Raw genomic sequence first — 26,098 nt, forward strand, 5'->3', positions numbered from 1 at the left:
TGAGCAGAGAGCCTGACATGGGGCTCGATCCCAGGACCCTGGCGTCATGACCCGAGCCGAAGGCAGCTGCTTCACGACTGAGCCCTGCAGGTGCCCCTGGATTGTACTTTCTAATAGTCGATTGTTTTTGGCAAGAGCTTTGGGGACTTTGGAGGTGGAGGGGCCAGGCAGCCTGGATGTACCCTCTAGGTTTCCTAGATAGTAAAGGGGCTGCTGCTTGGCCTGTGGCACGACCTTCCCTCTGCTCGGGAGCGCTGAGGACTGCCTGGTGTCTGTGGGGCCAGGGGTCCCGGTTGTCCTGGTGGATGCTCTGTTTGCCGCACTCAGCTGCTTGTCCGGTGGGTGCCAGAGCTGGAACCCTTCTTGAAGCGGCTGGGGTGTGGAGAGAGACGATGTGTGTTCCGTCCCCACGGCCGTGACCTGCGTGAGTTTGCGTTTCTAAAGCTCTACCAGTTTGCACGCATCCCCTTTCCTGTCCTGTTGCCACCGGCTGAAGCTAACCGGGGCGCGGATGTCCACCTCGAAGTTCAGACTGTCCCGATCCTTTACATGGGAGCGACCCTCAGAGCGGCCGGCCGCTCCCAGGCTGCAGCGGTAAACTCGCGCACGTGTCCCTCCAAGAACCCCGTCCGTGTGACCTTTACCCCCGACTAGCTCCTGGGCTTCCCCTGCTGTTGATTGGTTTCGTGGCTGTGGTACCGTACGTGGACAGTGTTCTTTCTTACTCCCTAGTTGGACGGTTGAGCCACTCCGATTGCTTTCATCCATCGTCTGATCGGAGCGTGGCCGGGTTGGGGCCAGCGATCACCGCGTGCTGCCCCGGGCGTCACTTCGTGTGCGCTCCGTAGTCCAGGGCGTCCGTATGGGCCGAGGTGCGTCCATCAGCCTGAAGCCCACGCGAGCTGTGTAGGGAGGGAAGGGAGGTGAGCGAGCGCAGCGCGGCGTCCGTGCCTCAGCCGTCGGGAGGCGGACTGGGGAGCCGCCGGCTGGGGGAGTGGGCCGTGGAGCCGTGGGCAGGCTTCGTGGGTCAGAGGCTCGGAAGGATGGGTCCGGTGTGGGAAGCCCCTCCGGGAGAGAGAGGGGCGTCTGACTGGTTATGTGCAGGAGAAGAAGTGCTCGATGCGGACTGAGTAACCTCGTGACAGGGCTCGTGGACCGGAGTGGTAGGGATTGGTTTAGGAGACCAGTGTGGACCAGGCGGTCCGCGGTGTTCCACGCTGGGTGGGGTTTCTTTCGTGATGTGTGTCTGGGAAGGTTTGTGTGTGGGGGGCTGATGAGAGACGGAGCCTGGCAGGATTCTTCTAGCAGGTCGGAGTGGGCAGAGGCCGTAGTCCGGTGGGATACTGGGGTCAGCTTTCAGGGTGTTGCGGCTGCCATGAGGACATTACATAGCCTGGATGACGTCTGTCTCCCCCGGCGCTGGGGGCTGCAAGCCCCGCACCCTGGCGCAGGCAGCATCGGCGTGCGGCGAGCCTGCTTCCTGCCTTGGGGGTGGCTGTTCCGTGCCGGGGCAGGAGGGACGGGAGAGCTCTCTGGAGCCTCCTTATGAGGGCACTAACCCCCGGTGAGGGTGGCACCTCCTCACGCCTTCAGCCCGGGGCTGGCTTTCACTCTGCGGGTTTGGGGGGTGCACACAGAGTCCCTAGCAGAGCTGGGGCTGTTTTGCTTTATGGGCTGAGGCTTAGCCTAGCCTGTCTGCGGCAGGGACGACAGAGCAGATGAGCCCCCCGAGACTGGCTGGGCTGAGGTTGGGGTGGGAGGTGGGCCCGCACAGGGCCTCCTGGGTGGGAATAGTCAGTCCTTATTCCGCACAGCTTTTCTGCTTTCGTGTCTTTCCGACTCCTCCATCTGGCCTAGCCCTTGCTGTGCGCCTAATCCGTTCACTTCCGGGCCCCTTGGTGACTGTCCTTTACTCGCTTCAGACTCACTCATACAAAATTAGATTGCTGTCAGTTCAGCGAGCGTGCGCTGTGGACTCGGGGGTCCTTGACAGGCCTCTCAGGGCTAGGGTAGTGCCCGACTCGGCCGCACACTCAGACACCTGGAATGCACCCAAGGGGACAGGCACCTGGGGAAGGAACAGGTGCTGTGGCAGAGCAGGTAAGGGGAGCGTGAGGGAATCTAGAGTGTTCCATTCAAGTTAAGTGAGGCTTGAGTTTGTGGCTTAGGTGGGGAAGAACCAAGTGGAGGTGAGGGCACAGATGGTCGGAAGCCGGGATGAAGAGGAGGAGATAGGGTAGGGCCCCTTCCTGCCCAGGGACCACCAGCCTTGCAGCTGGGACTGGCGTGGGCTCTGGGTGCAAGGTGGGAAGGCGAGTGTACGTTGGGAGAGATGCCTGGGGCCTGGCCTTGGGCTGCCTTGAATGGCTGGTGGGCAAAGTGGGGTTTTGTTGTGTCAACTGGGGAGCTGTTGAAGGTTCCTGAGGCAAGAAGAGACGTTGGAAACCTGTGCCTTCCAGAGAAGTCTCTGTAGGGTAGGGTAATGTCCCTCGTTTGGCAGGTGTACTGGGAAGAATTTTCCTTCGGACCCCTGGGAAAATCGGCTCTGTTGAGAGACAGTTTGCACACGAACGTACAACAAAGCGCACACGTTCTGAGAATGTGGTTTGAGGAGCCCGAGCACGGTCAAGGTGAGCTCTTTGCACTGACAGGGGTCCATGTGCGGCCCTCCAGCGGGTCCCAGCCCAGAGCCTCTCCGATGTGCTCCAGGGGCTGTGGGTGAGCTTGGATTTTCTAGGGCCTCTAGAAACACACCGCAGCTATGCCGCAGCTATGCCGTGTGGCTTCCTGCGCGTGGCCTGGTAATTTGGAGACTCAGCTCTCCGTGTGCAGACCTTTTTGCTGCGTGGGGCGAGCGGCGGCCCCTGTGGTCTGGCTGCTCCCGCGGGCATGGCCGCTGGGACTTCTGTCTGCCACGGATACCGCCGCCGTGGGCGCTCGCGGACACGGCTGGGTGTGGGCATCTGTTTCCATCGTCCTGGGGGACACCTGGCCCTGGAGTTGCTGGGTCACGCGGTGTTTTTCACTTCCCCTTCCTGTTTGCACCAGCGAAGTGTGAGAGCCCCAGCCGACGCGCGTCCTTGCCGGCACCTGGCACTGTCGGTCTTTGTAACTTCAGCCGTTTGGGCGCCCGGGTCATGCTGGTTCCTGGTGGTTCGGGTGTGCGTTGCCCTCATGACTCGGTGATCAGCACTTTTTTCTAGGCTTGTTGGCCGTTTGACTCTTTGTCGTTGTTGTTGTTGGTTGTTTTCAGGTCTTTGGACAGTGTTTTAAGAAATTAAACTTTTATTTTGAGATAATGGTGTGTTAGTATGGCATTTGTAAGAAATTACACAGTGAGGTCTTGGGCCCCCTTTCCTCAGTCTCCCCTGTGGTAACTTCTCGCGGAACGGCAACTGGGAACGACAGCCAGGTTACTGACGCTGCGGGATGCAGACACAGAACATTCCGCTCCCACAGAGACCGCACCTGCCGCCCTTCCTTTGCTTGCTCTTTGTCTCGGTTCCCGGGGTGGTAGATTACTAAGCCTTTTTCCTTTTCTGGTCTCAGTGCTCGGTGCTATAAATTTCCCACTTGGTACTGCCTTTGCTGCATCCCACATACGTCTGGTATGTTGTGTTTTCATTTTTATTCAGTTTTGTGAGCTCTGTTTCCCTTGATGCTTCTCGTTGACCCAGGAGTTATTTTTAAGTGTGATTTCCACGTGTTGAGATTTTCCTGTTTTGTTTTTCTGTCGTGATTTCTAGTGTGACTCTGCTGTGGTGAGGTAATACTCTGTAGAATTTCTAGTTTTTTAAACTTCTTGGAGTTTGTTTTGCTGCCCAGGTCTTTGTGGTGAACGTTCCTTGGGCGCTGGAGGAGATGCGTTTTCTACGTGGGATGCAGTGGTCTGCACGTGCCCGCCGGGTTCCTCGGCTGGGTGGGATCGTGCCCTCGTCGATTTCCGCGTAGCGCTTCTGTCGGTTGCCGGTAGGAGTGTTGAAGCTCTGACCCCTGCTTGCATACTTGTCCGTTTCTCTTCTCTTCCCTCAGGTTCGGAGGCTCTAATTGGGTGCGTTCCCATTTAGGATCTTAATGTCTTTCTGATGGGTTGACCCTCTTATCGTTAGGTGATACATCTCTGTGTCTTCAGTTGCCTTCTGCTGTGTCCTGTACTGCTGGAGCAAGGCCTGCACTCGTGTGTTTGTTTGGGAACAGGGTTTTCCTGGCACTGCCGCTCTGGTCCCTTCATTTCCAGCCTCTTGCGTCATGGACTTTGAGGCGAATCTCTTGTCCACAGCACATGGCAGTATTGGTCCACCCTGCCGGTCTTTGTCTTTTATGTGTGGTCCTTGGGGTGTTTACGTTTAGTGGAGTTGCTAGTAGTTAAGGCTTAAGTCTGACATTTTATTGTGTTTTATGCTTCTTGTTCCCGTTTTCATTTTCTGCCTTCCCATGGATCGCTTGACTACTTCTCAGGACTCCGTCTTGATCAGTGTAGGTTGTTTGCAGGAGCACGTCTCCAGTTCCCTCAGTAGCTCTGGGTGTCACAGTGTGTGGGACTCACCCGGTTGGCCATTTCGAGTGAGGTGTCAAAAACCTTTTTCCACCTTGGTCGCTTTGCTCTCCCCACCTTAAATACCATTGTTGTGAGTATCAGAGGGTGTTGGGGTCTTCGTTTGTCACCAGATGTCGTTCAGAAAACTCATGAGGAGGATAGTCTGTTGCATTTAACCAAATTATCAGTACCCTTCTGTTACTCTTCCTCCCTGATGCTCCAGGATTCCCCCTTCTATCAATTTAGACATTCGTTTAAGGTTTGCTGGACATTTTTTTTTAATATTTAAGAAAATTAAAAAAAAATCTATTTGAGAAAGAGAGTGAGAGAGGGTTTGAGGAGGGTGAGAGGCAGAGGGAGAAGCAGACTCCCTGCTGAGCAGAGGTCCTGATGTGGGACTGGATCCCAGGACCCCAGGGTCATGACCCAAGCCGAAGGCAGAGGCTTTATTGAGTGAGCCACCCAGGCGCCCTGGAAATTACTGTTTTTTTTTTTTTAAGTTTTCCTGTGTCTGGGGGTGCCTGGCTGGTGCAGTCATTTGGGCTTCCAGCTGTTGGTTTCAGCTCAGGTCATGAGCTCAGGGTTGTGGGATTGAGCCTCACTTCAGGCTCCATGCTCAGGGTGGAGTCTGCTTGAGTTTCTCTCTCTTTCCCGCTGCCCCTTCCCTGGGCAGAATAAGTAAATAAGTAGATAAATAAAATTTGTTTCCCACTTCAAATGTCTCTATTTCTCCTTCATCCCTTCACCAGATGTGGAATCTGCTTGATGGCTCTTTACCACAAGCGCGCGAAAAAGGTGTGCCGCTTGCGTCCAGCCCATGTGGCTCCGGGAGAGACCTGCTGTCCGTCGAGCTCGGGGCCCCTGTTTGGAGTGCAGGGTTTCTCTTCAGCTGCTTCCAAATATTTTTTGGTCTTTAATTTTCAAAAGTTAGTGATGATGTGTCTCAGTGTGGATTTCTTTGGATTTGTGTTATTTGGGGTTCACTCGGTTTCTTGGAACCTGTGGATTTATCGTTTCTGCCGTATTTGGGAGGTTTTCAGCCATTATTTTCTCCTCATACTCTTTCAGCCCTGCTCGCTGTCCCCTCTGTTCGGGGACTCCAGGGACCTGGATGTTGGCTCTCATGCTCCTCTCCTGCAGGCCCGGAGGCTCATCTGTCTTCGGCGTGCTGTCTGTCTGTCCAGCTTGGGGGACTGTGTCTCTCTGCCCACAGGCTCACTGCCGCCGCCCTCTGTCACGTCCGCTGTTGAGCCCAGCCAGCCAGTGCAGTTTGTTGCTCTGGTTTTCAGTTTTGTATTCGGTTCTTTTATCACTTCTTTTTCTTTGCTGAAATTCTCAATTTTTCTTGTTTCAGGAGGATTTGTCGTTGCTTGTGGAATCACTTTAATGATAGTTACTTTAAAGTCCTCGTTGGAGAACTCCGACGTTCTGCTCACTTTGGTGTTGGTGTCAGTCGGTGGTCTTTCCTCATGAGTCATGAGTTTCCTGGTTCTGGGTGTGACAAGGGATTTTCGATCATTTTTGTGTTGGGAGCCTCTGGGTCCCATCTTCAGTTCCCGCAGCGTCATCCCTAGTCAAGCACAGCACGCCGGCCTGGGCCTACCTGTGTGCAGCGTGGTGCCAAGGACAGTCTAATGTTCAGGGCCCGAGTGCTTTCGGGATGGCTGCCTGGTGCGTCTGCGGCCGGGGGTGCTCCCGTTGTGCCTGCTGGTGCTGCTTTTAGGAGGCGGAAGAGCTTCCTGGTGCTGGACGGCCTGGCGTCTCTGGAGGACAGAGAGCCTGTCCCGGGCCGGGTGCTGGCCGTGGTGGGGTCCCCCTGTGCAGACTGTCGGAGGATGGGGGATGGAAGGAGAGTACTTCCAGACTGGGGGCTGTGTGGAGCGAGGTGTTCCAGACTGCTCAGTAGTGCAACTTCTTGTCTGCCCCCACTGGTTCTGCCGGGCCGGCCTGCTGTGTGGGGCTCCCGGTCAGTGTGGGGCAGGAATGAGCCCACTCGGCTTGCCTTCTCTTGTGAGGCAGAGGGTCAAGAAAGCCCGGTCTGGACACTCCTGTTGCGTGGGAGGTCATGAGCTGCCCCGTGGCTGTGCCACTCCTCCAGTCCGGGGGTCCCAGAACGGTTTGCCCTCCTCAGGCGGCTTTCATAGTCTCCTTTTGGTTGTCTTTTGACTTTCTTCCAAGGTTTGTGGTTGGACTTAGAGGAGAGGAGCAGGGAGGGACAAGTCCGTGCCCCCTTGTCCTTGAGCACTTGGCCACAGGGCCCTCACGGCTGCTCTGAGTTTGTGTTGTGTTCTCCGGTTCTGCCGCACCGCCAGCAGGCTCTTCCGTGCGTGCGCCTCCGCCTGTACCCTGGGTTTCGTGAACTTTGCAAGTATGGAAGATTCTTGTGTGTTTGCTGGAGGATAGTTTCTGCCCCGTGTTTTCTCTCCTCCCTCTTCCTGTGACACTTGCAGACTCCGTCGTTTTCCTTCTCTGCTGCGCGTTCTCCTCCGTGGCTGGTCTGCGGCTCACCAGTCCAGTCTGTAAAATGAAGCTTAGTTACTGTACGTTTTTGTTCTGGAACTTCTGCTTCGTCATTTTTCTTACCTGTCAAGTTCTTTTTTCTTTTTTTGTAATTTCCAGATTGCGTTTCTGTCAAAATGCTTCCCCGTCTTTTTTAAATATTTTATGTTTCATTTTTTTATACTTTTATATTTTTATTTTATTTTTAAAGATTTTGAAGATTTTATTTATCTGAGAGAGAGAGAGAGCGCACACACGGGAGAGCACAAGCGGGGGGAGCAGCAGAGGGAGAGGGAGAAGCCGACTCCCTGCTGAGCAGGGAGCCCGATGTGGGACTCGATCCCAGGACCCCGGGATCCTGGCCTGAGCCCAAGGCAGGTGCTTCACCGACTGAGCCACGCAGGCGCCCCTTCGTCTTGTCTTTTCTCCTTCCATTGTTTAGCTGGAGGCCTCTGCTAACTACCCTTAAGTCAGCGGAGGCCTCCAGCTCATCACCCCGGCCGTCGTCTCTGGAACCTGCTGCTTCGTCTTTGTTTCGTTGCCGTTTAATCAGGATGCGTCTGGGCACTGTTTTCTTCCAGTCGGTTCTGTTTGGTTTTGCTGGGCTTCCTAAGCCTGCAGACCTGTGTCTTCCAGTAACTGCGGGGAGAGTTTGGCCATGACTTACTCAGAGGCTTCCGGGCACCAGTCTCTTCCCTGCAGGAGCACAGGCGTCAGACGTCCGATGTGGCCCCACTGCTCCCCAAGGCTCTTCCTTCTCTTCCGTCTGTCCCTTCAGCTTGATGATGTCACACACACGTCTCCACTTCACTGACCCACTTCCCCGTCCTCTTCATTCTCCTTCCTGCTCAGGGAACATTTTGTCGATACACCATATTGTTCTGTCCTCAAATTTTGGTTCTTTTTTTCTCCCAGTTTTATTTCTCTGCTGAGAACTTTAATCGTCTCATTTATTTCCAGAGTCCTGACCTTGACCTTGTAGAGCCTGGTTGTAGTCCGTGCTTAAAGTCGGTCATTCTGACATCGTGGTCATCTCGGGGTTGGCATCTGTTGCTTGAGTCCCCCCCCACCAAGAATTGGTCACATTTTCCTGTTTTTTATTTTATTTTATTTTATTTTTTAAAAAGATTTATTTATTTGTCGGAGGGAGAGAGGGAGAGCATGCACAGGCAGACAGAGAGGCAGGCAAAGACAGAGAGAGAAGCAGGCTCCCTGCCGAGCAAGGAGCCCAGTGTGGGGCTTGATCCCAGGACGCTGGGATCATGACCTGAGCCAAAGGCAGCGGCTTAACCCACTGAGCCACCCAAGCATCCCTATTTTATTTTTTAAAAAAGATTTGTTTATGTATTTTAGAGAGAGAGCAAGAGCACAAGTGAGAGTGCGTGAGGGGGGAGGGGTAAAGGAGGAGGAGAGAGAGTCCCAAGCCGACTTTGCGCTGAGCATGGAGCCCATGGGTTGGATTCCACGACCCTGAGGTCATGACCTGAGCCGAAACGGAGTCAGACGCTCAACCGACTGAGCTACCCAGGCGCCCCTTTCCTCGTTTTTACGTGTTGACGAATTATGGATTGTGCGTTGGACATTTTGACTGTTGTGCTGTGGGGCGTGTTCTAGGTCCTGCTGAAGTCTTCCGACACTGCTGATGTGTCCTGGTGCTTTGTTTGTAGTGGGTGGTAGTAATCACCTTTAGGTTCAGCACCTATTGTGCTGTTTGAGTGCAGTGCGTTCAAGGTCATTTTGGTTCTTTGGGTCTCTCCCACATGCACGTAGCTCAGGGTTGTGTGGGTTCATCCATGGAATTAGGGATCCCCTTCCTGGTTCTCTCCTTTCTTGGATTCTCCCTACACTTTCTGGCTTCAAGAAGCCCCTTTCCTCCGGCTAGAAGGACAGGGCTTCAGGTGGAGTCCTAGCTGCCCACGATGTCACCGTGTAGTCCCAGCGTGCCGGGGGTGGGGCGGCCAGCGAAGAGAGGTGGGAAAACGGCAGCTGCCCTCAGGTCCTCAGACCATGGGGGCCCCTCCCCTCTCGTGTTCTGTCTCCTGCACTGTCCCCACCGTCCTGTGACCAGGGCGGGCTGGAAGGGAAGAGGGAAATCAAGCCCAGGTCCCACTTGCCAGCATGGAGGGCCCTTTCCTTGGTCATCTGGCAGGAAGGACCTGGTTTGTGTCAGAATTTTGTGTGCCCCCTGTGCGGTGCTACGTCGGGCTGCCCTCGGCTCAGAGGCAGGAGAGGAGCCGGGTACAGAGCTGGGGACCCCGTACGTGTTGCTCCTTCGGGCTTGGCTTCTGCTCGCACAGTTGCCTGCTGTTGTTGGCGTCGAGAACCCTCCCGTGGCTGCTTTCGGTTCCCTGCGGAGTTCGTGGTGGTCCGTGGGGAGAGGCTGTCCTGACCTCCTTCAGCCTGGCAGTCCGGCAGGCCCGGGAGCCGGCTGCTCCTGCTCTTTGTCTCTGCTGGCTTTGTGCAGGATGTCCTGTGGTTTTGCTCCTCTGCTTCTTGTCATTTGTGCTGAGTGGATGCGGTGTCTGGGGGATGGCAGGGACCCTCGGAGGTCTGAGACGGAGCCTTCCTCTGGGAGGAGCGTGCGTTTGTAGACCCTGGCCCCAGTCGCCGGTCGCCTCCCTCCCGGGTGCTGCTCCAGCTGCTCTCAGGGTCTGCTGAGCCTCTGGTTCAAGCCCGTTCTTGGGGTGCAGCCTTTGGGGTTTTCAGCCGAGAGCGTCTGCAAGGTTACCCGGGTTCCCTGCTCTTCCCGCCCTGCAAGTCCAAATTTTGCCCTTAAAACTTGAAAGGTGCTAGAAACGTGGCTTACTCTCTTTCTATTTTTCTTTTTCTTTCTTTTTTAAGATTTTATTTATCTGAGAGAGCCGAGCCAGTAGCGCAGGCACAAGTCAAGGGGAGGGGCAGAGGGAGAGAAGCAGGCTTCCCACTGAGCATGGAGTCCGACACAGAGCTCGATCCCACAACCCTGAGCCCATGACCTGAGCCGAAGGTAGACCCTTCACAGACTGAGCCCCCAGGCGCCCCAGCTGCAGGGTCCTCCTGGGACACAGGGTGGACCGGACAGCATGCTGCAGCAGCGTGGGCTCTCTGGAACGTGTCCGGTGACCTTGTCCTCGTCAGCTAGCCGGACCCTCGAAGGTGTCAGTTCTGTGTGTACCGTCTGGGGTGTGCGGCCTCCCAGTACTGGACAGCTCCTCTCCGTGTGGGTGTGTAAGGGTCCTGACTTTGTGTCTGGTCATGAGTCTTCCCTTGCCAGATACGGGGTACTCACCTCCTTCACACTGGTCCTGCTGGTGGGCGCCCGCGGTGGAACCCCAGGGGGGGGTAGCTGCGAGTGCTGTCTCTTCCTTGGGGAGAGAGGGACTAGCACTTCCTGGGGAGTCTCTGAGGTGTGAGCTGGGAGGGTCTTGCCAGGACACTGGCACTGGGGTTTGTGCTCAACCCTTCCCTCCCCCAGGCACCGTCCTCGGTCAGAGAGCTGTTCTCCGAGTTGTACTCCCCGGCCTCGAAGTGGAGGGGAGAGGGAGGACGGGGCGAGGCCTGCCGAGGGCTGACAGTTCTGCTTCCCGAGTTGCCATGTGCTGGGCCAGGGCCGTAGTGTCTCCACCTACCGGGGGGTAGCACTGTGCGGTCTGCAGCCCCCTCTTCTCTTCAGCAGCGCCTGGCCCTCCTCTGCTCTGGTCTTGGGTTTCCCTCCACCCTGGGACTTCTTTTTAGTGGAGTTTCTCAGAGTTTTGTGTTAGTGTTTTCATTCATTTAAGAAACGTTTGCTCTTCCTCCTTGGAGCGCACTTGTAAACACCGGTCGGTCCCTGTCAGAGGACTCTGACGTTTGGGCCCTTGCGGGGTCGGGGGTCTCTTGACTGTAGGTTCTTTCTGTTTTCTTTGCGGAGTAAATCCAGATGGTGTTTTGGATGTTCTGATGCTGACATGGGAGACTCTGGATCCTGTTAAGATCTAGAAAGTTTTCTTTAAACCGGCAGCCCGGTTAGGCCGAGACCGAGTCTGCCTGCCTCGTGTGCGGCTCAGCTCCGTGTTCGTTTGGTCCTGAAAGGCCTGGGCCACTCTGGTCGGTCCACAGGACACCACAGCGAAACCTGGGTCCCAGTATAGTTCTCAAGTCGTTGCTGTGCCGATCCCATTGGGGTCACACCGCGGCCACACGGGTCGTGTGGGACAGGACGCACAGATTTTGGGATTCCCTACGCAGCATCCGCTCCTGCTTTCTGAGGCGGGGTTCCCAGGGTCTGTCCCCCTGGCCTGGCTGGAAGACGAGTCTGTGCTTCCTGCACCCCAGGCGGCCCCAGCAGGGCGGTGGGGAGGAGCTCGCACAGGGCGCCTGCTCGCACAACTGTTGGCTGTGGCCGCGGCTGCGCTCAGCGGCTGCAGGGCAGGAGGGTTCACGGGTTCCGCCTGGCACAGCTGCTCAGCTTTCTTGTGCGCCTGGCGTAGGCTTGGGGTGTGGGCAGATTTGAAGGCCTCTGGCCGATTTTACTGCCCTGATGGTGATTTGTGGGGCTTGTCCCTGTGCGTCCCCAATGAGAGGCGGCGTAGGTGTCCTTGATGGGGACCGTCACAGCCTCCTCTGGAACCTCAGCAGTGGCCACTCTCAGTGGCACGAGTGCTGACGTCTTGGCACCCGCCCGTGGTGGGAGATGGGCTGCGGCAGGGCACGGCGGGGCTGCGGGAAGCCCCGGGCTGAGGTGCTGTCCTTCTGGTCATGGCGGCTGGGTGGTCTTTGCTGTCCTCAGACCCCGCTGGAGCCTGTTGGGGTCTTGGGCTTCAGTGGGGGGCCGTAGCGGGGTGTCAGCGGGGGGCTCCCTTGCCTAGCTCTGGGTGCAGGGGACGTGGCGTCAGTCTGCAGGGTGGAACGTGGCAGGGCGGACAGCGACGGATGGGTGCTTCCTTGATGCGCCCCTTTAACCTCTTAAAGTTCTTGACGGTCGTGTGGAGGAGAGGGGCAGCTAGCACTTGCGTGAGACCTGAGACCCACAGACTCCAGCTCTGCCCTCAGCGCCATGACTCAGGTCTCTGCCTTGAACAGGGGGACAGGCCCTTTTAGCACCTGAGGATCTGGGAGGCCCAGGGGTCGGAGGCGCTGCCCTCTGTCGCCTGCGCACCTGCTGCCCATCTCCACTTCCTGCACTTGCTCTGCGCCCTCCCTCTGTGGAGCCGGCTGGCCCGAGCCCTCCCATCGCCCACACTGCCTTTGCGTCACATGCACCTGTGGGTGCTAGCCCTGTGTCGCTGGCCGTCCACTGTGTGCCTGCTGTCACTGCAGGCCTGTGTCACCGGGACCCCTGTCCCCCAGACCGCGCTCTTGTGACCCCATGTTCTGCTCGGTTGCCAGGCATCACCCTCCCGCTTGGGAGCCTCCTGCCTTCCAGCTGTCTACTGGGAGCGCCTTCGGCTCGTGGCCTCTGCCCTCACACTCTCCTGCTGCTTCCCCCTTCCTGCCTTCTGTCTGTCCTTCCGCCCATCCTTCTTTCCTTCCTTCTGTCCATTCCTCTCGGCCAGAGACCTGGCCACCAGCAGCACTAGCAGTGGCGCTCTCTGCTGTCGCTCTCAGGCCTCGGTCTGCTGGCTGTTCTCCCGCGGTCGCGGTCGCGGTCGATCGGAGCTGCTCCCGCTGCCGCCTGCAGCCCCTCTGCCGCCCTCAAAGCCATGGGAGGCGCTGGCCCTCTGCAGCCCCTTCTTCCGTCCCCCTTCCTCACCCGGCTCCTCCCAGGGCCAGCGCTGCCTCCCACTTGTCAATCCATGGGCACCTTCCAGTCTCTTGGGTCTTGTGTCGCGGATCACTGCCACTTAAATGTGTTCTCTCTCTGACCCCACCTTCTGGGGTACCCCCTGCCCTGACCTCTTCTCCGTGTCAGGGCTTGGCAGCCATCGGTGGGCGGTGCGCCCTCTGCATACTCTCCCCGTGGCCGCCCTGACGATTTCTGGGGCATGGGTCCCAGCCAGCTCCTTTCTCCAGCACTCGGGTCTCTGGGTTTTTCTGCCTCTGCTGAGACCCCTGCGAGAGCCCCCTGGACGCCACAAAGCTGTCGTGCCTGGCGGAGAGCGTCCTTCTCGCCTGGCCGTCCCCTGTGCTTCTGGTTTTCGAGTTCGCGGAAGCCCCGTCCTGCCTCTCGTCAGCCAGGTGGGAAACTTGCCGTCTTCCTTGGTCGCAGCGCAGACCTGGTGCCCCTCCCGCTGCTGCCTGCTCGTAGCCAGCCCCTGTCGCCACTCAGGCCGCCGACTGCAGTGGGGCTCTGGCAGCCGGTGACCCCTGTCCTCCGACTCCCCCGATCCCCCTGAGGCCGGTCAACCCCGTTACTCTAGGCCCCCTGAGCACCTGTGCCCGCCTCAGTCCCTGATGGCCCCACGGACGCCCCAAGTCCCTCCTGTGTGGGCAGCGGGTAGGAGCCTAGTCGGTCGCCTGGTGGGCGAGTAACGAAGTGGCCTGTGTGGTGGGCTCCTCCTGCGGCCTCGAGCTGTGGTTTCCCAGAATCCTCTCGTCAGGGTCCTGGCCTCATGTGTCCCTCATGTGTCGTCGTCCCTGCCCCCCTTCCTGCCTCATCGGCTGCGGACGGCCTGCTCCCTGCCCTGCTGTGCCGGCCTGGGGTCTCATCTGTGCCCCACTGCGCCCTGTCCCCATCTACATGGTGCCCAGAGCCTTGTGTCCGTGTCACTTGGTGACTTCTCAGTCATCTGAAGAGGCTGTGCCCCAGGCGGTGGCTCTGCCTCGTTGGACCCCCTTGTTTCTGCACGTTTTTGGCTCACAGGAGGTCCTCAGAAGATAAGACCTAAGCTAGCGGCTGATTGTGACCAACTGGTCTTGGCTTGTAGGGGAGACGGACAGTCAGTCCCTGGGCATAGGTCCAAGACGTTTGCAAGTTGTCTTTTTTTAAAATGGTTGTTGACTTCAGTAAAACCGATGGGAAATTTCAGAAATGTGCCCAAGCAGTCCTGGCAGGCGCTGAGCCCCCGAAGCAGCTGGTTAGCTGACTCTGTTGGGGGGGGGCAGGGTGGGGAGGGGCTGGTGTGGCCCTGGGGGACGGGTATAGGGACCCGTGGGGACACGGGGCAGCAGGGGGCCTGTGTCGAGGTCCAGAGCGCGTACCTGGAGTGGATGCATCATTCTCCCGTAACTGCCAGGGTCCTGATTCCACAGGTTAGGTGAGTCAGTGATAGGACTCATGTTCATGTCCATCCGTGATTAAAAAGTGGTTTATGTGAATCCATTTATAGCGATTTTTATTGTAATTTTATTTACTTGACAGAGAGATCACAACCAGGCAGAGAGTGAGAGAGAGGGAAGCAGACTCCCCACGGAGCAGGGAGCCTGATGTGGGGCTCCATCCCAGGACTCTGAGATTGTGACCTGAGCCAAAGGCAGCGGCTTAACCCACTGAGCCCCCCCAGGTGCCCCTGTAGTGATTATTTTTGAAGCTTCCACTAAGTGGGCCTCCCGTGGAAAAGAGAAGGCAGCTGCTGGGCCGTGATGGGTGCTCTGTCCAGCCTTGCCAGCTTCCGGGGTTCAGCTCGAGTGTCTTTCTGCCCCTATGTGCCAGGACCCCTGTCCTTCCTAGGGCCAGCCCCTCTCTGTGCCTGTGTTCCGTCCCCTCCATGGCAATGGCTGTCAGTTTCTGGATCTGTTTCAAAGGGGAAGGCGGCCAGAGTTGCCAGAAGGTTGGCAGGAGGAGAACTGGATGACCCTGAAGCTTTAGGTTTGAGCAGCTGACCTTGAGACGGAGCCGCCCAGGAGGGCGGGCGGGGGAGGTGGAGGTCACTGGCGGCCAGCTAGGCTCTGTGGTGGCAGCCTCCACCTGCCAGTCTCCAGGGGGCAGAGGGGTGGAGCAGCTCAGGGGAGGGGCTGGCGTCAGGGTGTGCGGATGCGATGTGGATGATGGAGGTCACCTGCCTTGGGAAGTGGGGAGTGCCCCTTCCAGTGTTTGGAGAAATGGGGAACCAGCAGAGGGGATGGAGGTGGGGCAGGCGTGGAGAGAGGCAGAGGACTTGGTGGGGGTGGTCCCGAGGTCCCAGTGCTGGGTGGTCCCACTGCCCCTGCCCAGGGCAGCCGTGTGTGTTTCCCCTGAAAATGTCCTTGAACCGTGGACTCCCTGGCTCAATGTCCTCCCCTGACTTCTGTCCTGCTGGGGACCAGGTCTGGCGTCCTCCAAGTGTGTCCTCCCAGGCTGCTCTCTGCTCCCTAGGATGGCTCCTGTCCCTCCCTTAGCACCCGGTCCCTGCCTCGGCCCCTCATTCTCACGTCACCATCACCTACCAAGAAAGCAGAAATCTTCTCACTGTGTTTTGCTCTAGTCCTCGCTTCTTTTACTGTTGGTACGGTCTGTTGTGATTCAGAAGCCTGGATTTCAAAATAGGATCCTCTCTGACGGGGTCCATTCATTCTGGAGCCTTGGCTGGTTTGTCCCTGAGGTAAGGGTGTGACCCTCTGGCCCTGGTCCTCCCTGCCCGCTGGGCTACCCTGATGCTCTCATCGGGCTTTGAGCCAGGAGCTTGAAAACAAAAGGGCAGTGTACGTGGTAGCTACTGTTGTTGGAAGTAAGCGCCGAGGAGGAGACGGGGGACATGGAGGAGGCCCAGAGGCACAGTGAAGTCACTCAGCGCTCTGAGAACAGTGCGGAGGACGGAGGGTGCGGGGCGGGGGGGGCAGGCGGAGGGTGCTTTGGGGGTCCCTGGCAAGTTTGCCTCTTCCTCAGGCGGTACCACTGAGAGTTGGACCAGAGCCTGGACCGTGCAGGGAGAGGGTGTGCTGCCGGCCCCGGGTCTCAGCCCTGGGTGTCGTGGGTTTCCTTCAGCAGCCTCCTCGGGAGACTGGGCTTGTCTGAACCCTTCCACAGGTGGGGATGGTTCCAGAGCTCGACCGGCGTGTGCGGGGGAGGTCACAGGCTGGAGAGTTAAAGGTCTGCGGGCCTCTCCAGCGGAGACCAGCCTCTGTGTAGACTGTTTCCCAGTCCACTTGAGTACAGAGCGTCCCCACTCTTGGGGGACAGCAGTTGACATCGTGCAGGGCGAGTGTGAGGGACACCACAGGGCCGGCCATTCCAGCCATTTAGAAAGCGAGTGTCCCCAGCTGTGCACAGACAGCTGGTGTATTCATGCGGGAGGTGGTGTAGACACTGACTCAGACTGCGTTCGTGGTTGGTTTCTGCCACCTGTGAGCTTGAGCACGTGGTGTACTTGCTCTGTGCCTCCGTTTCCCCATTTGTAATGCAGAGACGGAAGTCTCGATTTGATGGAATTGTGGTAATGCTTCATGGACACGGTTTGGGTGGCCCTGATGCTGCCTGGTCCAAAGTCGGGTGAAGGCCCGGCACCGCCGTTCTGACCTTGGCACGGTGGCCAGAGGCCCGGCCTTCTCGTCCATAAAGACCGCAGTGTTTGGCCTCGCTCTCCTCTCCAGCTGGATGTCAGAGGAGAGATACGCTCGACTCCCTTCCCAGCACTGATGTCGGCTGTGCTGCCCGCTGTCCCACGGGGTGACCAGCTGCTGGGTGGTCCTGGGTGCCACACGCGTCGCCGGTGGTGGGACCAGGTGCCCTGCCGCCCAGCCTCACTGTGTCTCGGTTGCTTTTTGCCTCCATTACCCCGTTTGGGCTCCCACACCTGCTTCTCGTTCCCCTGTGTCGGGAAGACTTGTTCCCTGAGGTTGTGGTGGGGAAGTTGCTCCGGGGTGTGCCTTGCCCAGGCCTTCCCCGCGGGCGTAAGCAGCCCATTTGCCTCTGCCAGGGGAGAAGGTGTGGGAGTGTGCAGTCCTGGGGTCTCTTTATGTCATCAGTCACCCACAGGACCAGGGGCAGCTCTGTGCTCTGTCAGTGATTTGAACGGACGCGTCACGCTCACGTGGTCCTCTCTTCCCTTGGCTCAGATAACATCCCCGAGGACCTCAGGGACCCCTTTTACATTGACCAGTATGAGCAGGAGCACATCAAACCGCCCGTCCTCAAGCTCCTGCTGTCCAGTGAGCTGTACTGCCGTGTTTGCAGCCTCATCCTCAAGGGGGACCAGGTGGCCGCCCTACAGGGACACCAGTCTGTCATCCAGGCCCTGTCCCGGAAAGGGATTTACGTGATGGAGAGCGACGACACCCCCGTGACGGACCCCGACCTCAGCCAGGCGCCCATAAAGATGGTGAGTTTCCTGCACGTTTGTGGGGGCGGGGGCTGTCTCTGCAGGGACTGCTTTTAGGGCTTCTAGGGCCACGCGGCCACCAGCACGGCGCCCTGGCCTGTCCTGCTGCCGGCTGTCCCCCCGTGGCTCAGCTGCGCGTGGCGTGGTCGTCCCAGAACTTGAGGCACAGGTGGCACGAGCACGAGAGTCCCGCAGGCTGGCTGAGGTTCGCATGTGCGGCGAGGTCCTGAGCTGCGCGTGTCTCGGGGGGCCCGTCGCTGCAGAGCGTGGGGAAGGAGCCGCTTCCTCTCCGCGCTGGTCGGCGTTGGGAGAGCTTTGTGGACGCCGAGCGTGGGCTGAGGCCTGTTAATGAAGCAGCTGGAGGCAGAGATTTTGCAGGCGTTGTGCTCAGCCGTCCTGAGCCTGTCCCGTTGGGTTGTTTTCTGCGCATCGCGTGTGTGACCCGATACAGAAGGAAACGTGCCTGTCTCTCCCCAGCCCCGTTTCCCTCCAGGGGCTGCGCCGCTGGTGGGACTGCATGGGCGGTTTCCCGTGCTCCCCCGTTGCTGCTTGGGCTGGTCACTGGCGTTTTGTGTTCTGTGGCTCTTCACTCGTGGGCTTTGTGACGATGTGTTGTGCGAGTCAAGAGGCTGTTCCTCGGTTCTGGGAAGAAAGGGTGCAAAGGTGTGCTGTGCTGTGAGCCTTCAGGGCTCCTGACTGGCACCCGGGGGCCCGTTCGTGGTCCTGCGGCCTCGGAAACACCTCTTCCCCTTGGACCTTTAGTCTCAGCCCCAAAACAGGGATGCCCCCCTTGGGGCTCTCCAGGTTGTCATGGAGATGAGAAACGCACGGGGCCCTGCACATCACAGAGTGCCGAGGCGGCCGGAGCCTGGGGACGGATGAAGTGCAGATAACGACCTTGACAGAACGGAACTGGGTTGGAGCCTGCGAGCCGAGTCTGTCGAACCTGACTGTTGCTTCTGCTTCCAGAGCGCCCACATGGCGATGGTGGACGCCCTCATGATGGCCTACACCGTGGAGATGATCAGCATTGAGAAGGTGGTGGCCAGCGTCAAACGCTTCTCGACATTCAGCGCCTCGAAGGAGCTTCCGTACGACCTCGAGGACGCCATGGTGTTCTGGGTGAACAAGGTGAGCGCCGGGGCCGCGGCCGGAGCGGGAGCGAGGGGCTGCGGTCGTCTCCCCGAGCAGCGTGAAGGGCTGGGGCGCCGCTTGGGCGGCAGCTGCTGTCTCCGCAGAGGACGGGAGGCACCTCCTCGCGTGTTGCGCTGAGAACCAGCCCCTGGCAGGGCCCGTGGGGGCTGGAGGCGAGTGCGCCGTGTGCGCCATGTGCCGGCGGCCGTCGGACGGAGAGGGCTCCGCGCCTGACTGTGGAAAGGAGGGGTGTGTGCGGGGCACGAGGAGCAGCGCGCCTCTCGGCCTGTCGAGGTTCATCTCCCTGCCTCTGGGCATTCAAGGAGGCCTCGATTTTACAAGGCACTTTGGCGATTAAAAGAGAAGTGGCATTTTCCTGAGTGCCGTTTCCCCTTCTTGAGTTTAGGGGCCGCCAGTGTAACCTGCAGAGTGTGGAAGTACTTTCAGTGGCCTGTGTTATTGATAGGGTTACCTCACCAAAGCTTTTTGGTTAATAAGCATCCTTATTTGCACGTGTGCACTGGGGGACGATTGGGTCATAAAGCAGAGGGAACAGAAGACGGAGCTGTGCCCTGTCACGCTGTTTGAGTGTGCCACGAGTTGTAAATGACTTCCTTATACAGACGTGCGTGCATTCTTACAGTGTAAGGCTTTAATAAGAGGCGAGGTAAGGATCCGTGGCGATGGAATGAGTCAAACGTGGTGAAGCCAGGCCCTGGTGAAAGGGCCTCCTTCATTGTCCTGAGAAGCAAGGCCTTATGTCAAGTGCCTGTCGTAACTACTCACTAAGACGCCCGTTGTATACTTGGTTTCCCACCCAGGTGTAGGTCAGGGGGATCAGATGGGAGGACCAGACGACCTAGAGCTCTTCCCAGTGAGGTAGAGGGCTTCTCCAGGGTTCACTGGAACCTCTGGGTCCTGGTGTGGACTTGGAAGCTGGCCATGGCCCAGCAGGTCGCCTCTTACTTGTCGCCGCATGTCTTACTTGTCGTTTGTGTAATCCCACACGTGTCGGAAGCACCCACAAGAACTTGGTTAAAAAATGATGTTTGGGGGGGCGCCTGGGTGGCTCAATGGGTTAAGCCTCTGCCTTCGGCTCAGGTCATGATCTCGGGGTCCTGGGATCGAGCCCCACGTTAGGCTCTCTGCTCAGCGGGGAGCCTGCTTCCCTCTCTCTCTGCCTGCCTCTCTGCCTACTTGTGATCTCTCTGTCAAATGGATAAGATCTTTAAAAAAAAAAATGATGTTTGGGGCTGCTGTGTTTCCATAGGAAACTGAACCCTGAGTGATTCTTTCTTTCCTTCTTTTTTTGTTTTGAGAGCGAGAGGTAGGGAGGGACAGAGGAAGAGGGAGTGAGACACTCTCCAGCAGGCTTCTCGCGGAGCGTGGCGTCCATTGCGGAGCTCGGTTTCACCGTCCTGAGATCATGAGCTAAGGTGAAACCTAGAGTCCGCCGCTTTGCCGAGCGAGCCCCGCCTGCGCTCGCCGCCGGGGTTTCTGTAAATCCAGCGTGAGCGTCTGTGGTCAGGCGTTGGGTGTGTGTGTTCTTACCGGTGACCTGCAAAGCTGCGTTCGTTTCAGGAGGTCAGCATAGCGATTGGACAGCTCTCTCCCAGCCGTGGTTGCCGCAGACAGAGCCGCTGTCCGTCGCCACACGGCCTCCGCAGCGTGTCTTGACCTTGTGCTCTATGTTACTCCTTTTCTCACCGCTGAAGTTCAAGTTCTAGCCTTTTTCCCCTCTAACAACTTTCATTGAGTTTTTCCCTTTATAAACGAAATGACATGGTCATTATAGAAAATTTAGAAAGCATGATGAGTAAACAAAATCAAATACATATTTGCTGTAACCTTACCAGCTGGAAATGTAGTGTTTTAATATAAACTCTCATCATTTTTGTTCATTTGGATGTAATATGTAGGCTTAAAGGCACAACTGGGTGCTTCCAGCTGCTGGGCCCCAAGCTGAGGCTTGCCGTTGGTGGGATGGGGAGGGGTGTCTGGGCCGGCCTGCTGCGGTCTCTGGGTGTGGCCTATGTAGGTGGCTGTGCGCGTTTTGCTCCTGCACGCGACTGGTGGCCAGTGGTTGCCACGTAGCTGAGGTTCATTTCTAAAGGCTTTGGAGTGGTTTCTGCAGGTTCTGAGTGTAGCGGTCGGACTGGCTTTTCATACCGTTAGTCCATGAAGGCGTCTTATTCCATGACTTCCCATAGATCGGAGATGACCGATAAAGAACTTGCCGTTTTTAAGGGTGAAACATAGTGTCATCTTTTACTTTTATGTTTTCATTCACTGGTCAAATCAAAGTTTAAGAAATAGGGTATATGTTTGGCTATTTCCTTTTTTTTTTTTGTAAATTGTCATCTTTGGTCATATTTCTTTGGGGCTGGGGTGTATTCCTTTTCTCCCCTACGTGATCGCGTTTCACATGTCTTTAGGGGTTGCCCTGTGTTGCCGTATTTTTGTACACGGTTCTCCGGGTTCTGTTGCCTCTGTTTGCCTGTGGGCCGTGGCTGCGGCGCAGAAGGTGGTCGTCGTGTGGCCGGCTGCGTCACTTCCATCTGTTCACGGCTGTTTTCTGGCACTCACCTCTGTTTTAAAGAAATGACCTGCTTCTGGCTCATCTGCTTCTGGTAGGCGTTGCCTTACCGTTTATCATTCGCTCATAGGACCTTCCCCTTAGGTCCCTGGTGGCCTCCTGTGGTCGCGTGGCCTCCTGGGGTTGGATCTGCAGTCAGAGGTGACATAACTGTGACTAGGAACGACCTTGTCACGGCTCGCAGCCCTTTTCTTGAGGCCGCACTTCGGTTTTCCTGGAGTTAATGCTTGCTTCCGTTTTTTTGTGACTTTCCTTTGTCCTTGCCCAGTAGTTACATTTTTATTCAGTGTTTTCCATGTTTCGCTAGTTCCTTAGCATTTCCGTGTGAACACAAACTTTTTTTGTTGGTCGGTTTTCCCTCCTGTGTGTTCTTCGACGCTGGCCGAGTGCTGAGCTCTGGCCGGGGCGGCCGCGCTCAGGGCTTCACCGCGGTTTCGCTCCAGCATGGACTCGCAGTGTCAGACGGGGGCTGTGCTCACTCAGCTGCTTGCAGGCTCCTCCGGGACGGGGGCTCTGACGCAGGGCAAGATGCACCCCACGCTCTCTGCACCCAGGGTTTTCCCGGAACTGTGACGAGCCGTGAGCTCCCCAAAGCCTTTCCCACATGGACTCCAGTGGCTGTGGGTCCTCGGGTGCCTGGTGGCTTAGCAGGGGGCCCAGAGACCTTCCCACCTTCATTCTGCGGTGGGTTTTCTCCCCACTGAAAACTGCTGCATGTTTAACAAGGTTCAGGTTCTCAGGAGGTCCCGTAGGAGCTTTCTCTCCGGCATCAGTCTTCAGTGCCTGAGGAGATCTGGGTCTTCTTCGAGCTGTGGTTATACACAGTGTGTTCCCCAGATTCCTGCTGGGTCAGTACGCTTGGGTACAGATTTTGGCTTTTCTCACTGCTGTGTTGGCCTGTTTTCACTTGGGAAGGTATTTCTGTGGGTTTACTTCCTTTCTGTGTCTGGGTGCTGTCACCCCTTTCAGCCACTGTGGAGTCACACGCCTGTCTGGCGACCTCTGGGTTTTTTTCCTCTGTGGCATCACTTCTAGGGACTGTGCTGCCCAGCCTAGTGGTTCGGTGGTTGCCACCTAGGCTCTTGCCTACCTGCCAGCTGGCACTTGCCTCACCACCATCTGGAGAGCCCTTGGCGTCCGTGCTGGGCCGGCCCCCTGGCCTCCCTCTCAGCGGGTGCTGCTGTGCCGGGAGCATGTCCGGACATGGCTGTGTGCTCAGAAAGGTTGCGGCTTTGCCCGCATTCCCCAGCTTCTGAGCAGGCCCCTTTCCCTCCCTCTGGGTCATCGGGCACTCTGGAGGGGGCTGGGGAATTGCCCTCCCTAGGGCTGGGACTCACCACTGAGCTGTTCTCCAGAGTCCCTGTTCTCAGTGTGTGACTGAGCTGTCCTGTGTCCCGGAGTTCGGGAGTTGTACCAGGACCATCTTGCTGTGGCTTTTTTCATTTTTCTTGATGGCTGGCCAGTTGCTTGGTCTTTGACAAACAAACAAAACCCAGCTTCACTGCTGTATGTTTGAGTTTGGACAAGTGGCTGTGTGTTTAACACTCACAGTCAAGGTGGCATCTCCGTCACGTTACAGAGTCCCTTTGTCCCTTTGCAGTAGTGCTGCAGCCTAGATCACTGCCCGTCTGCTTTCTTCCCTGGGAGTTAGTTTTAGCTCTTTCAGGTTTTGATAGACATAGACCCGTGTATGTGCTCATTTTGTGCCTGGCTTCTTCCGCGGAATGAAGTGGTTTTGAAATCGATCCATGCTAGTGTGTCTGCCAGCGGTTTTCTTTTTGAACTCAGGAGGGTTCCATTGTATGAGCAGAGCGTGGCTTCCCGGTCCCCTGTGATGGGCACCGCGCTTGTTCCCAGGGTCGGTCTCTTGTGACTGGCGCTGCCAGGGACACTGCGCACAAGTCCACGCGCGGGGTGTGTTTTCGTTTCGTTGAGTAGCGTACGGAGGAGTAGGGTTGCCGGGTCAGCGATACGGACGTATGACCGACCGTTGGAAGAGATTGCCGGAGTGTCTTCACAAGTGACGAATCTCCCACTGATGAGGGAGCCCCGGTGCCCCCGACCGTTGCCAGCACTTGGCCTCGTCGGTCCGTCCGGGCGCTGTTGGAGCGGACGTGTGCGGCGGCTTCCCACGGCTTTCCTCCGCTCCTTCCCGAGGACTGGAGACGCTTGTAGGTGTCCGTGGTTAGCTGCGTGTTCGAGTACGCTGCCCGACTTCGGGTTTTGTATTTAATTCTGTGTCAGTTTGGGTGACTTGTGACTTCCAGGGAATCTCAGTTTTACTTAAATGATTGAATTAAATTATTATCCGTTCGATGTGTGCGTGTCTGTAGTGACGTCTCCTCTTGTTGCTGTCACTTGAGTTTCTTTCCTGGGTTTGGTCTGGTTTGTCACCTTCTGTGATCTTCCGAAAACATGCTTTAGATTTTTACTGATTGATTTGCTATTTAACTTCTCTTCCTTTTTATTTTGAATTTGCTTTGCTCTCCTCTCTGGTTGAAGGCAGAAAGTGAGCTCTTACAGCCCTGTCTTCGCGCCAGCCTGTAGCTCTCCAGCAGGAGCGCCCCCATTTGTGTGCTGGGGCGCCGTCCGCAGCTCCCCCTGCGGCGTCCTGCTACCCCCGCGGCTTACCTGGAGTGCAGGGCTGAGTCTGTGCGCGGAGGCTGCTGGGCTCCTGCACTGCTCCGGTTTTGCACTCTCTTGTGCTCGGACAGTAGAGACCGCGATGTCAGCCCCAAGTCTGTTGGGGTCTGACGGTCCGCGGCGCGGCTTTCTTAAGTGCTTGGTGGGTGCAGGGACATGGCGCGTGCTGTGCCAGCGCCGTGGGGTACTCTGCCATGGAGGTCCCGGCTGTGGGCGCCCCGTCCCACCGCCACTGTGACAGGCCTTGTGGTCTCGGCACCCGTCGTAGGTTCTGCTCTGCTGTGTTGTTCCTTGCAGTCCACTGTTATAGGTACGGTCTCCAGGATTGCTGTATCTCCTGGATGGATTAACCCTTTTGTCATCAGGGAGTGTCTGTCTCTCTCCCAGGTGCCTGTCCTTGTCCCCAGGGCCTCCTCCACTCCTGAAGCACAGCCGCCCAGCTTCCTAACCACTGGTGCGCCTGTGCTGTGCCGTTCCCTTCCTCCTCTGTGCGTCTTCACTCTCTGTTGTCTGTCTTCCCTTTTTTATTTTATTTTTTTTTAAAAGTTCTCGTTTTCAGTAATCCCTACCAGCATGGGGCTCGAACACATAAGCCCCCAAGATCAAGAGTCCAGGCTCCACACTAAGCCACCAGGCGCCCCTCTCTCGTCTTTCTCTTTAACACGAGCACCGGCCTTGTCGCTGAAGCGTTCAGAGCAGTTACGTGTAATGTGGTTCCCAAGACATGTGGGCTTGAGATCTGCTTTCCATTTTTCTCATGTTTTCCTTTTCTTTCTTCTTTTCTGGCTTATGTTGGACTGTTTCTCAGTACTCCTCTTTATAGTGTTTGGGGCTCGTTTAGGGTTTACTGTACGCATCCTCACTTCTGTACGGTTGACGTCAGATCAAGTGATACCATTTCACAAATGATGTCAGAAACGTCTTTTCCTTTCCTGACCTCTGTGGTTCTGCTGGCATTCACTTCCCTGTAATCGCAGACATGTTACTTTGCTTTCAACGGTCAGATAGCCTTTTAAAAAAATCATCATCATTATTATTATTTTAAAGATCTTATTTATTTATCGGACAGAGAGAGAGATCACAAGCAGGCAGAGAGGCAGGCAGAGAGAGGGGGAAGCAGGCTCCCCGCAGAGCAGAGAGCCCGATGCGGGGCTCGATCCCCAGGATCCTGAGATCATGACCTGAGCTGAAGGTAGAGGCTTAACCCACTGAACCACCCACATGGTCTGCCTGTGTTCTTGTTTAATAAAACACTCAGTTTCGGGCGCCTAGGTGGCGCGGTGACTGCCTTCGGCTCAGGTCATGATCCTAGGGTCCTGGGATCAGGTCCTGCGTCGGGCTCCCTGCTCAGAGGGAAGCCTGCTTCTTCCTGTCCCTCTGCCCCTCCCCCTGCTTGTACTCCCCCACCCCCGTCTCTGTCAAATAAATAAATAAAATCTTAAAAAATAAATTCAGTTTGGTGTTTTCTCATCTGATCATAGTTCTGACCATATCCCTTGAAATTCACATCAATGAGTATTTTTCTCCAAGATTTTATTTATTTTTTTAAACATTTATTTATTTTGAGAGAGAGAGGACATGCGCATGCAGGGGTGGGGGGAGGAGAGAGACTCCTCAAGCAGACTGCCTGCTGAGCCCAGCACCCGCCTTCAGGGCTCGATCCCAGGAACCCGGGATCATGAGCTCAGCCACACCTGGGAGTCAGACCTCAGCTGACTGAGCCACCCAGCGCCCCTTGTGTATTACTTTATGATTGCAGTTTTGATTTTCTCTTTGGGTTAATCATTTAAGAGAGAATACTTTAATTTCTGATAGCTTGTATTAGTTGTTTAAGGGGCGACAGTTAAATCCTGTGGTTAACGTTGAGTTGGTGTCAAGTGTGACCCGGCAGGGAGCTCGTGGGACACCCACTGGGCTCTGCCGCGGGCCGTCCCAGCCACACGGTCTCACAAGTGGCGTTTGCTGGTGGTGACAGTATGCGCTGTCTGTGCGCCCCAGGCATTCACCGAGGTGGCCCGTTGACCCTGTCGTGAGGCGACGAGCATCACACGGGTGGGCAGGGGCATGGAGTTTTTCGGGGAGCAGCGGGCCAGCTTTGGTCTCCCTGTGGAGCGGCCGTGCCGTGGGGCCCGTGTACTCCTGCATCCGCGCGGTGGGCCTCAGGGATGCCTGCGCCCGCGGGAACGTGGACAGGCGGGGTGGGGTGCAGCTGGGGGTGCAGAGGTTCGGGTGTGCAGATACCAAAGCCATCGCCCTTTTAATGCATTTTTCTTCTGCTTCAGGTAAACCTTAAAATGAGGGAGATAACAGAAAAAGAAGTGAAGTTAAAGCAGCAGTTGTTGGAAAGCCCAGCTCACCAAAAGGTAAAGGGTCAGTTCAGCTCGTCCGGAACGCATCCAGCTAGTGTTCTCTGGGTTTGAAGAATTGTGTCAGTGCTCACTACTAGCTTACTCTTTACTTGCACGCCCCCGCCCCACCCCTGCGGAGGAGCGAGGCCCCGAGGTCTCCCAGTGGACCAGCTCCGTGCCTCGGTGGTGGGCGTGGCAGCGCTCTCCG

The 26,098-nt window shown here is 56.9% G+C and overlaps 1 protein-coding gene across 1 annotated transcript in view; it reads left to right on the forward strand.

Annotated features, from left to right (window-relative positions):
• The window catches only part of LOC111145467 (calmodulin-regulated spectrin-associated protein 1-like), a 53,112-nt gene that overhangs the window by 4,094 nt on the left and 22,920 nt on the right, over window positions 1-26,098 (forward strand). Inside the window, exons 3-5 of the mRNA XM_022500363.1 lie at window positions 16,907-17,169; window positions 18,139-18,300; window positions 25,825-25,905. Coding sequence (XP_022356071.1) covers window positions 16,907-17,169; window positions 18,139-18,300; window positions 25,825-25,905 — 506 coding nt within the window. The remainder of the gene's footprint in view (window positions 1-16,906; window positions 17,170-18,138; window positions 18,301-25,824; window positions 25,906-26,098) is intronic.

The sequence above is a fragment of the Enhydra lutris genome, unplaced genomic scaffold (genome assembly GCF_002288905.1).
Source record: "Enhydra lutris kenyoni isolate GAN:26980312 unplaced genomic scaffold, ASM228890v2 scaffoldscaffold13, whole genome shotgun sequence".
NCBI lineage: Eukaryota > Metazoa > Chordata > Mammalia > Carnivora > Mustelidae > Enhydra > Enhydra lutris.